Here is a 12,945-nt window from a genome sequence, read left to right on the forward strand (position 1 = left end):
AACTTTGTTAACTAGTATGAGAAATATGCAATTAATGTTTCATGCAGATCTATGGAAAGTCAGAGAAAATACAGATAAAAGATTATTTGGAAGTATGCAAAAAAGTTTTTTAGTGATGTGTTATTGACTTTGTGGTATGCATTGATGTGGCAAGTACCTATTGTTACATTGAAGTTTTATGAAACCCACCATAAGTACCAAGAACGCTACAGGCACATATCAATGTTTTTCGGAGGCGACTGGCCAACCCTTTTAATTGACAATGTACATTAACGTTATTTTCATGCATGCAAATGAAGATATATTGCGAGAATGGCCCCTCCACTATTTTTGATAGTACTATGTAGTAGTGAATGAGAAGATATTAATGCATGTAAGCTTGAAAGTTATGAATTGAAGCCCTGGAGCAAAGAATGACCCCCCTCCCAACCTGAGGGGGAAAAATTGAGACAGCAATGACGAACACTATAACCCCCCACCCCCACCCATGCACACACTAATTAAGGTTCTGAAGATCTTATCATGACTATTATATTTTTATCATTGTCTGTCAGGAAATTTAAACAAGCCATGTGCAACTTCCAACTTCTCCGGCGAACCCCCTCCCCCGCATCCCTAATATTACGGATATGTGCCGATATGGAAAAATTCACAGACATCTGAAGTATGGACACCCCCCCCCCCCTCTTTCTGATTTTTTGGGACGGCGATTATTTCTCCGAAATGTTTGGATTCCCCGTCTATTCCATCCTAATTTCGATTTATGTAATCGTAAACATGCTTTTTTGTAAGCCTTATACTTACCTTATACTGTTTATAATAAGTATATTCTATTATACCAGTCCAGTAGAAGTCCAATCTCTAAAGCTTGTGAAAAGCGTGAAACGACTACATCAATCGAAATTGGGTTGAGAGAGACAAGGAATCCACACATTTTGGAGGAATTGTCACCGCAAAAAAAAATCAGAAGGGGGGGGGATTATAGTTATAGTGTCTGTGGGAAAAAATATGGGGGGATGGAGCCCCCTTTATTTTTTGTAGCATTTCCCCCCTAATGTTAGTAACTAAATTATATAAAATAAGATCAATTGTGGTTAATGGTCACCATTAAAATTATCCTTTTGCCTGTTATTTTTAATTCATCTCTGATGCTCTATCTTTCTATAAATAACTCTAAGGAATTCCAAACGTAATTTTAGAAGAGCGTGCTAGCCAGTCAAAATCGCCCACGTATTCTGCGCGGTATCAGTACATAGCACTTCGTGGTATAAAACGGAAAACCTATGTTTTGTTGCAGTTTTCGGCGATAAGAGGCAACGAATGCAGTCATGTCATACATGGTTTTTAAGTTGAATGATTGTACAACACAACGGTAGTAAATACATTTACATAGCATATTCCCTGGAAGCTCAACAGGCTGACATTCTCAGGGGGTGCCATTCTGTGTCATTTGAAGCTATGTACCTTGTGTTGTTATTAGTATACAGAGGTCACAAGTCATTTACAGAAACAAGTGCCTGTTTACTTCATCTATGGCTGGTGACGTATTAATAAGAGTGAAAATTTCTCATGACATTCTAAACGGACAATATTGAATTTTAAAATCAAGAAAAATTAGCTACAGTTGAATTGTCGATACATTCCACTTTCTTGTCGATTTGAAAATAATTCAGTGCAATTATGTAGTATATGATATCACCGTTAGGTAAGGAAATATGAGAATTGCCAATTTCATGCATTATAAAGGTTTTTAAACAGTTTTTAGATGCTTACAAAGATGGGGCTAAATAGGGTTTTAGTGTTCCAAACCCTTTTCTGAAACAGCAGTATTGTCCGTCAGACACCTTGAGTTAATAACTAAGACTTTATTCTGTAATTAGAACTTACATTCAGAGATGGATTTTCTCGTCAACATTTCTATCGTCTTCCTATTTCGAAGAGCAATTGACTTTAAGTCAATCTGAGGACATTGAACACCAGAGGAATTCTCAACACGATTTTTTAGACACTTCACGAGGCTCCTCATGTAACTGAAAAAAGACACCTGTATTATCATCGACAATTTCTGCTCTTAGCTATTATAAACGCGCAAAAAAAAAAAAACACGCATACAAACCCTCACAGCAACACAGCGAACAAGTGAAGATGACAAATAATAATCAACCCTATAAACAAAAGGTGAAGATAACGGACAATGATCAACCCATAACTCATGTAAGCAATATGAAATAGAGAATTGGGCAAACACAGACCCCTGAATATAACAAAGGTGGGATCAGGTGCCTAAGAAGACAAAGCATCCCTGTCGACCGGTCACACCCGCCGTGAGCCCTATATCCTGATCAGGTAAATGGAGTTATCCGTAGTCAAAATCAGTGTGCCAAGAACGCCCTAACAATTGGTATGAAACACGTCAGACAGTATTTGACCCAATGATAGGTTGTACTGGCAAAATATATCGTTATAGCGACCATAGAATTTGCGAAATACTGATTTTAAACGAGATTGATAAAAATAGCAAATATGGACCTTTCGACACACAAGAGGTGGAATCAGGTGACTCGGAAGAGTAAGCACCGTCTGTTGACAGATCACAGTCGCCGGTGTTTTTTTCAACTTAGGCTTGGGTGACTGTCATAAAGCCTATAGACCTATATGCATAAAATGATATTGAAACCTTCATTTTCGCGTTAAAAGCAACCTCACCAAGTTATGATGATATGCTGTAGTCTTCATCATAATTCATATCCTACTCTGTAAAAGCCCTTGATAAACACTTACTTGCAGTAGTTGGTATCAGTGGGGGTTTCAGACAAACAGTTGGAGGTGATATCTGTGGTATCCTTATAGTAGGACTGGTTGAGGCAAGGCGTGTCTGAAATAAAAGGCATTTTAATGTCTGGTTGACTATCCAGGTAATCTACTACTGTTATATTGAATGACCGATAGAGTATTTGAGAGAAAAGGAAAGAGATAGAAAAAAGTATCTATCGACGTTTAAATCAAATATATGACGATTCCAAAAGGTGCATATTTCTATGTTTCGTGGGAATCCGGGTTAGAATAGGTCCTCAGTAAGCCTTGCTTGTCGTAAGAGGCGAATAAATGGAGCGGTCCTTCGGATGAAACCGCAATAACCGAGGCCCCGTGTCACAGCAGGTGTGGCACGATAAAGATCCCTCCCTGCTCAACGACCATTCGTGCCGAGCATAAGCCTAAATTGTGTAGCCCTTCATAGTGATGTCTCATATGAGTGAAAAATTCTCAAGAGGGACGTTGAATAATATTCAATCAATCAATTCTATTTCTATTGTTTCAATATTTTGTTTCAAAATACCGAAGTCCCAAGCATTTAAATCTTTTTCTTTTTGTTATTGCCTTTGGAAATCCGAGATTTTTCAATATATTGTATTATTGCGTCTCCATATGAGTGAAATATTCTCGAGAGGGACGTTAAACAATATTCAATCAATCAATCGTAAGTTATAATAAAACAGAATATCAGAAACTTTTAGTCAATTATCATTTATTATGAGAAAGCAGTATATCAGAAAATTAGCATAGATACCGTTTGTAATACTTCTAGTACTACAAAATATATGCAGGTATATGAATACTTTTAAAAAGAAAAAGGACATAGTTTAATGCCTAATTTTAACTGGACATTAGGATCTTACAACAATATACTACCGTCTTTGTTTGAATAAACTGACAATACCATCATCTTTATATGAACTAACCACAAATTATCACTCCACATCTTTCCCAACGAACATTTGGGTCAATGGTAAAACACCATGGCTCTTCTCTATCAAAGTTTCTGCAGTAGTTCTCTTGTGCGAGTCTAAAAACATCATAATTGTGCGCATGTGGAGTTTGTGTCTGCCACTTTTGGCATGATCGTCCGGATTCTGTCATGTTTCTGTATCCTCTGTATAATACTCCTGGCAGTCGACAGTCGGTCATCCTGGACTTTCCTAATCATGTAAGAAAAGAAATATTCGCTAGTTAAGGGTTACGATCATTTCTTCCTGTGAAGAGGAGCAAAACAGATCGCAAGCCTTCACTAGCGAAAAAGTAATGGATCAATAGTTTTGAAATCACAGCTACCTGCAGTATCCATGTTGATGAGATACATGTATTTCTTTTACCTAAATATCCATGTTGATGGGTTATGTTTTTTTTTTTTTTTTGTTCCTTAAAGTATCTGAGTTAATGGGTTATACTAATTTGCTAACTAAGTGTCTATGCCTTTGCTATGCTTTGATTTATATCCCAGCGTTACCTGAAGTGTCTGTATTGATGTTAGTTGTGGTTATCGTAGTCCTGCTTGTTGTTACTAGAAACTCTGACTTAAACGTTACTCTCTACACTGCGACTAAAGAGTATCGATCAGATTGAAGAAATCGCGAATTTCATTTTATTTGAATCTACGGGTATTGAATAAGTTACTTAATTCTGAATTCTATACAAATGTGATGACACTGCAAGTACATGCACTTTTTGTTTTACTTCGCATGGAACCATTTCTGTAAACTACATTGAGCAAGAGGTCTATATACACCAGTTTTAGATAGATTTGAAATTATTACTTGTCTATCGTGTATACGATTTTGAGAAAGATAAACAGATCACTATTATTTGTTTGTCTGTCAAACATTGCAATCGACCTAAAATGTTTTAATAAAAGAATCTAGCAATGCCACTAGTCTTAGTCCTACAAATAAAGTAAAGAGCTGCTGCTGAATAGTCAAAATTTTATAATCGTACAACTGTGTGCGTGTTCGAGGAACGTTTACAAGCATCTCGTTTTCAGACTGGAATGTTCTAGATGACAACACGCGGTCACCATTTCACTAAAGTTTGCAGGTGCAAGGCGTATATAGATTCATAGGCGTAGACAAACACCTTGCATTGCACAAACCAAGACCAGCACCTTGCACTGTACTGAGCAACCAGCCAGTAAAGGTATATCAATACAGGGATGATACGAATTAATAGGCCGTCCTTCACAATTGATCGCTGTAGCTCAGTGGTTGTGTGTTTACTTCGTAACCGGAAGGTTCTGAATAAAGCCCAGCTCAGGCCAAGGTTGCTTCAACCCCGAGACGTAAACAGCTAGATGTTGTAATTGAACCTTCGTCTAACGTTCCGTATATAGAAGTGAAAATTTTGGGGGTTTTCGTATATGACCTAAAAGACGGAGGTCACATGTCACAGCATGCGTTGACACGTTAAAGAATCGACCCTGAGTGCTAAGAAAAGGATTTCAATTAGAACTAATGACGTCTCAATATGAGTGAAAAAATTTTGAAGAGGCGTAAAACAAAGAAATAAATGAAATAAGCATACTGAATTTGACTACGGATTACTCCATTTATCTTATGATAATATAGGACTCACGGTGGGTGTGACCGGTCAACAGAGGATGTTTATTCCTCCAAGGCACCTGATACAATCTCTGATGTTTCCAGGAATCCGTGTTTATCCTACTAATAATTTTGTATTCTTTATAGGATTTTTGACATTGATCACTGTTCGTTATTTTCACTTTTGCCGTGCTCAATGGGCAGCGTTCCATTATGCCGGGAGGGGCGGGGGGAGATGATGTTCTTCTAAAATTAACCCCAGTGATTTGAGACCACTCTCACTACCATCAATTTTAGCACAAGCCCTAGAAAAGTAGCTGATGCAACATTTAAGGAAGTTATATCCGATTGTGGACCCAAGTCAGTTTTGAGCAGTGAAAGAAAGCTGAAATACACATGTGCTCTTGAAAATTCTCCAAGTGGTCTACAAGGAAGTGAATCATAGCTGAGAGTTGTCTAGGTTCCTGGTAATTGGCAAAGCATTTGAGCATGTATATCAGAAAACTTCTGGTAAAACTGTGCAATAGTTAAATAGATACAATGATACTACGATGGTTTCAACGTTTCCATATTAACGGAATGCAGAGTTAAGATCGGGGACGGAAAAGTTAGACTGGGCAAACTTTGCGCAGGAATAATAAGTGATCCAAAGTTATTTATTCACACGGAGTAGTGGATCTCCATACAGAAGTTCCAAATGTCAAGTTTGAGGACGAAATAATGTTCATTCAAATTGTACAAATTTTTTATACATGTACTAATGATAAAACAAAGAGACAGATGATTCAATAAACAAAGCTTAATTTCAATTGCTATTGTTGACGTGTTTTCTCTTCTTATGGTATTCAGGACTGTTAACTCGTCGATGCTGGAATTAATGTTGTCCGTTTTGTCGTTGGTGAGAAAGAAATGTTTCATAAAATCCCAACAAGTAAATAAATTGCCAACAAAAGTTTGAAAATGTATAATGAATAGGAAAACATTGACAAATTAATTTTATAACAACAAATATACATTACCTGGTGCAATATAAAAAAGAATACTAAAAAGTGTAACATAAAAATCCATCATTTGATTTGCCGCCTAAGAAAGAGCGCTTTTTTCCTGCGAAAGTGATGAAATACACCACCACAATACCCTTACCACTTCCTTCATACAGCGGGGATAAAATACTTATGTCCTACTATATGCGTGCGCAAAGCTCCGCGAGACTTCGTACGCAAGAGATAAACAAGAGAAATTGGCGGCATAGCTTCTTAGTGACTAGTCAGGTTCCCGAGATCCCTCTGCATTTATTAGAGGGGTCAGGCAGCAGCTGACGCCATCTTGAAAACTGTCTGCTGCAATGGTAGGTCGAACCGAGAATTTCTCGGGCACACAGGAAATATTAATTTTTGAACACCATAACATTTTACAAGCCTTTTCTTTCACTGAAATCGATTCACGAGGGTGTATTTGCTCCATATATGAATAATTATACACGTACAAATGCTTATTGATTTGTTTAACCGACATTATTTAATGTAAACAAACATTCAACACTAACCCCTCTATTGAATTTGACACCGATAACTTCAGTTCTATGGGTGAACTAATTCAAAACGATATATAAATGGAAAGCCTCATCATTTTACTCTCGATTGATACCAAAAACATTTATTGTTCACGCATATAATAGTGGAAATCGACCCTCCATAGTCCGAATTTACTCGTCGTCTACGTAGGCCTAATTTTAGACGCTTTTAACAGTGTTTAACCCTCATCCTGTTCAAAGAAATAGGGAAAAACCCAATTCAGATTGCTTTAAGGTATAATTGGGCTCCTTTTGACTTCGATTTGGTCAAAGCTTACTTCATTCAAATAAGCTTCTGGGCCAAAAAAAAATATTTTAAATTTTAATAGTTACATTTAACTCTAATCCAGAAGTCATTGTTATGCCTTATAATTATCAATTCTGCTGCTGTGGTGAAATTTTATTGTAAATATATATATATATATATATATATATATATATATATATATATATATAGGTGTTATAATTGTTTGTTTGTGCTTTATATTAAATATTCTATACAATTGCATCGAGAGATCCACTCTCCTTATAAAATATCTTAAACACTGAATGACACAGCAACTGTGTGAGATTGCATCAGTATATATATATAGTTATACACTGTCACAGATGGTACAATTTTAAATACTTGTAACCTTCAACTGCATTATAAATATGAATAAACACCATAATTTTCAGGATTCATTGGATCATATCTTGAAAGAAAAGTTGGCTTTAGTGAACCACAATAAGAGATTTGGAACGAGCATCAGCTACTTAAGGTCGAAACAAATTGAATGCCTTCGTGCATTAACAAAATCTGATGTAATGACAGTTCTTCCAACTGGTTATGGTAAGTCTCTTATATTTGAGCTTTTACCTTTTTACATGCAGTGTGTCTGTAAGCAGAACATTGTCGTAATAGTGTTAATGCCCCTGAATGTCATTATTCAACAAGAAGTAGAAAGACTTGGCAACCATGCTTTGCATGTTACAGTGGATTGCATAATGAATGCAGATAAAACATACAAATATTTCATTGGACATCCTGAAGACATTCTCATCCGTGTGTCAGATCTGGCTAAAGTATCAAAACTGTTTGATAAAACATTTATTGTGACAGATGAAGCACACTGTGTTATAGAATGGGGGGATGATTTCAGGCCTGATTACAAGTTTATTGCTGACCTTCATGTCCATTTGCCATCCTGCACTTTCCTTGCATGTACAGCCACTGCAAGCAAAGAGGCCCAAAAGGAGATTACTACCCGTTTAGGAATGAGAAATCCGGTATTTATTAGAAACATACCCATTATTAACAACAATGTGTGTTTACTTTTAAACAAACGAATTCCATCTACTGGAGGACACCATTCAGCAAAAGATGCTTACAATTATGTGTACAAGCCTTTACTGCTTGAACTATTTGCATTGGGATGGAATTTTCCTCTAACAATTGTGTACTGTAAGCTACAATGGTGTGCGTATGGTGTGGAGCTGTCAAAAAGACTTCTTGGGCCATCTTTCACTCTACTTGGTGACGAAGCACAAGAGCATTTTTGTGTTGTACAATACCATGCACAACAACCCAGAGAAGTAAAACTCACTATTTTTAACAATAGGTAGAAATTAAACACTTATCATACAGTCTGTTAATAATTCCCTGCTATATGACAGGTGCCTTACAGTAAACATTCTGTCTGTTTGTCTGTCTGCCAGCACTTTCTATGGCACATAATGACTTTAAATTTTCCATGGGACTTTTTACATGATACTCCATTCGTAAAAAAATACAATCTCCACCAGAAAATCGGGAAAAAATGTAATGTGAGCAAGTGTCTAGATATTAAAATCATGAATAATAAAATATTATAGTACATACTGAGATACACAGTATATAGTGAAAAGTTTATGGCAGTGGTCACAGAAATACTATCGATTAGTGAAATGAAATGATTTAACATTTCATTTTCCAGATTTATCATAGCCTTTTCAGAATGTTTATTGAACATGAATCATTCTCAAGATGGTTATGCAATTGACAGACTTAATGAACTTGAACATTAGTTTGCCATTGTAAATAGCTATTTTGGATGATTTAACTCACAACATGATCATTTACTGTTGGGCAGTTGGATGCTGGATCATCTAGAGATCTTGTGAGTATATCTATCACTCTACATATATGTATCATTTAGTACATGTATTCAACTTTGAACTTATCTTCACAACAGGTAAATGAACGAATCATCCAGATGATGAGTGCAGAGAAGTCACCAATCAGACTTGTATTTGCCACTGTGGCTCTAGGGATGGGTAGTGATTTGAGATTTGTGGAGAGGGTGTACCATGCTGGAGTTCCATCATCTCTTGAAGGTATATACTTTCATTTTATAAATTCATGTATTAAACATACATGAATAACTATGGTATGTTACGTAGTTATTACAAAATGCTTTGTTGCAACATCGTTTGTCTTGTTTTAGCATATACACAGGAAATAGGACGAGCTGGCCGAAGTGGAGGACAATGTGAGGCAAAGATGTTTTTTAACAATACTGACATTGCCCAGAGACATGTACCACAGTCCTTGAAAGACTTTTGCCAGCAAGAAATGTGCAGGAGAGAGCTTATTTCAGAATATTTTAATTCCCCAATAGCCCATGCTCAGCTCTGCTGTGATGTATGTTTGAACATCTCAAAGTCTGTAAAGTACTTCTTGCCAAAACTTGAAGATAGAAAAATTGTGTATGATTTCCTTCGAGCATACAGAGAATCTGATTCTTCTGATATCAGTAGATTGGTTCTTAGTGACCAGCACATTATGTTTATAAGTGAGACTTATGAATTTGTAGAAAGTGTGGAATCTTTATCGCAAATGTACAGAATTCCAATTGCCGTTGCTGAGGCATTGTTTAGCATTACAAATTTGACCAAAATATGATTTATAACACTGCATTCATTTACATGCATACACATGTAAATTGTTGCTTTTGACTACTTATAATAAATGCAGAGGGGTCTCGGGAACCTGACTTCTTAGTGACAACTTGAACTCTGCGTAAGCATGGCGCTTTGTGTCCTCTATTGGGCTAATTATAATACAGGAACAATACATCTTAGTAAGAAATCAGAAATTATTGTTCAGTCTAATTATAATACAGGAACAATACCTCTTAGTAAGAAATCAGAAATCAATGTTCAGTCTAATTATAATACAGGAACAATACATCTTAGTAAGAAATCAGAAATCAATGTTCAGTCTAATTATAATACAGAAACAATACATCTTAGTAAGAAATCAGAAATTATTGTTCAGTCTGACCATGTTTTAAAATCTATTTAAGACAAAGATGCTTCATTTGTAGGTGATATTTGTATTTCTGATAGGAGTTATTTTCGCCTATCCAAGCCTCTATCAGAGAGCGGAACTACCAGATCACGGAAAGTCTAATTAATTCTAAGATCATGCTATCGACCACCATTTAAAAACAATTATATTGAAAAAATGAATTTGAAGAAATTATCTTCAATGTATAAGTGGCTTTCAAGATTGAAAATTGTCAGCGTGGGTGTGCGTAACACCGCACTATACTATTATATGCAGCTGATATGCTGTAACAGAGTGAAGGCCCCCTATGTACATTAGAAATATGTTGATTGCTTAAAACGTTTCTTTGCAGATACGTCTTGGTCCACACTACTCTGTAGGAGACGGTTCATGGAAGTGTGTGAATGGGGAGAGATGCCATCACAAGACCAGCATTCTGCTCTACGTGTAAATTTATTAAGCAGAGGACAAAAATGATGCAATGGAAGTATCTCTAAAACCTGCTCATAGGTTGGCGGGTGTGTCGTTTATTGTTTTTAATTATTTACATCAAAATATACATTTGGAGACTGCGTGAATCTGTATAGTAAAATCAGTCGTTGTCAGTGTTACATGTAGGGCTACACGTATATATATATATATATATATATATATATATATATATATATATATATATCCAATAATAAAAGTCAAGAAACACAAAACTCGAATAACATTTCACTGTTAGCGCTTTCGGCTTTAATGCCTCTTCAGACAGTTATAAAATAAAACAATATTACTAAGTAACGTCAACATATCACGACGTAAGTAATTGTCCTTTGTGACGTCATAATAAATTACACTGGTAGCGGTATAATACACACAATATTAGACAAAACTTGGAAATCAATTACAGATTTCAGTTCAATGTAGTTTCAATTTTACACAGTTATTTTCTATTAAGTTTGGGATTAAACAATTTTATAAAGTAATCCTCCTTTGTAACTCTGGAAATTTCGCAGTCATTATACATTTTATAAAATGGAAATATGTTGAAATCTCCATGACCACAATTGGCAAAATGTTCGGAACATGGCGAATTTCTGATACTTGGATCGCGAATTTGCTGCTTGTGGACGCGCACACGGGCGTTCAGTTTGTTGGTTTGTCCGATATAGTTTTCATTACAGGTAGGGCAGGTCATACAATATATTACATTTTCGGATTTGCATGTCATGTTAGAATTTGGTGTTAATTTTTTGCCGCATTTAAGAATTTTTTCTCTGCCTTCCTCTAGATGATTGCATGTGTACCGCAACGTGAATCACCACATTTTTGCACGGATTTGGAATTTTCCGTAGTAAATCGGGCACGCGTTAGAAATCTCTTCAGATTAGGAGCCTGTCTTCTGCTGTTTTTTATTTGAGATTCTTTTATCAGGTTTTTGAGATTTTGGGATTGTTCTAATATAGGAAAAAATCTTCTAGCTGTTCCAAAAATATTGTGGTTGCGAGGGTTATGCGTAATTACAAAAGGAAGATCGTTGTTTACATCGTTTTCTTATATATATATATATATATATATATCTGTGTGTGTGTGTGTGTGTGTGTGTGTGTGTGTGTGTGTGTGTTTACTAAATTAAAATAGGCGTAATAAAACTACAGTATACAGGGGCGGATCCAGGAATTGCGGTTACGGGGGCGCCACTTTATGAGGCAGGGGGTTTGGGGGCCGCCTTGAGGCCCCCAGTGGGTGCAGGGCGAAGCCCCCGAAAGCTCCTGGATTTTACAGATTTTATAGGGCTTGAAATATGTCTCCTATTTAAGTCATTTGTACTATTTTCTATCATTTTTAATAAGGTGAAATTAGTAAAATGACGCAAATTTTAAGGGTTTTTGGAAAAAAATAAGTTTTCCCAATAAAGTAATTCAAGAAATCAAAAGATTTTGTCATTCATATCTCCGGGAGTGGAAGAAATGATTGCTTCTTTTATCGCTTAGTGCATTTTTCTAAACAATTCAAGATACCACGATTTACCTTAAATTTGAAAATTTTAGGGGGGGGGGGGGCGCACTGGTATATATAGGTAGATTGGGTTACTTTAGGTTACTGTAAAATACTTTAGTTACTTGCTTTGAGTTATTTTTTTTAAATAGAATATAAGTTAATTGTACAATGTTTTTTCATTATAAACAATATGTTGGCTTATCATACAGTATAATCTGTCTGACACGGCTAATGGATGGTTCCAAAGAAATGTGCCGGTTTACACAGAGTCCGGAGTGCAGTTGCTCTCTTTTACTTACCTGAGGCTCCCTTTGAGACATCCTACGTGTACACGGCGTGTGATCGACCGAATACCGACGAGCTGGTCACCGTGGGGTGGCTGCATGGTTGGGACCTCGTACGAATACGATTTACCGTAACAATCAGGGTGGTGTATAATCGAGGGGCCACTTTACCCAGGGTAATTAAAGTTAATAGAGAGCAGTGGGGACTGTGTAAGCCACCGATATACAGAATACACAGTACCCAGAGTACAGGGAATTATCAATAAAGGATTTGTTACAGAAATGTTAGGGACTATATTTTGTGACCGGAATTGACAGAGCCCCGGAGTAATCAGAGGCCGGTTTGGACAAATTAAACTGTATTTACAGATACAAAAATGTTAAACAAAGCTGGGTGACGCATCCTAAGACTGCCCCCACCAT

At 36.4% G+C, this 12,945-nt stretch overlaps 1 protein-coding gene across 4 annotated transcripts in view; it reads right to left on the reverse strand.

Annotated features, from left to right (window-relative positions):
- The window catches only part of LOC125673095 (uncharacterized), a 38,275-nt gene extending 31,643 nt beyond the window's left edge, over window positions 1–6,632 (reverse strand). For 2 of the 4 annotated variants that reach the window (XM_048909370.2, XM_048909376.2), the window contains exons 1-4: window positions 6,389–6,598; window positions 3,741–3,977; window positions 2,782–2,875; window positions 1,888–2,030 (exon numbers count right to left, since the gene is read on the reverse strand). In XM_048909370.2, the coding sequence (XP_048765327.2) occupies window positions 1,888–2,030; window positions 2,782–2,875; window positions 3,741–3,977; window positions 6,389–6,440 (526 nt within the window). In that variant the 5' untranslated portion in view covers window positions 6,441–6,598. Of the gene's footprint in view, window positions 1–1,887; window positions 2,031–2,781; window positions 2,876–3,740; window positions 3,978–6,388 lie in introns of all 4 variants that reach the window. The other 2 variants (XM_048909367.2, XM_048909368.2) reach the window with 2 other exon arrangements.
- Between the last annotated feature and the right edge of the window lie 6,313 nt (window positions 6,633–12,945).

The sequence above is a fragment of the Ostrea edulis genome, chromosome 3 (genome assembly GCF_947568905.1).
Source record: "Ostrea edulis chromosome 3, xbOstEdul1.1, whole genome shotgun sequence".
NCBI classification, from domain to species: domain Eukaryota; kingdom Metazoa; phylum Mollusca; class Bivalvia; order Ostreida; family Ostreidae; genus Ostrea; species Ostrea edulis.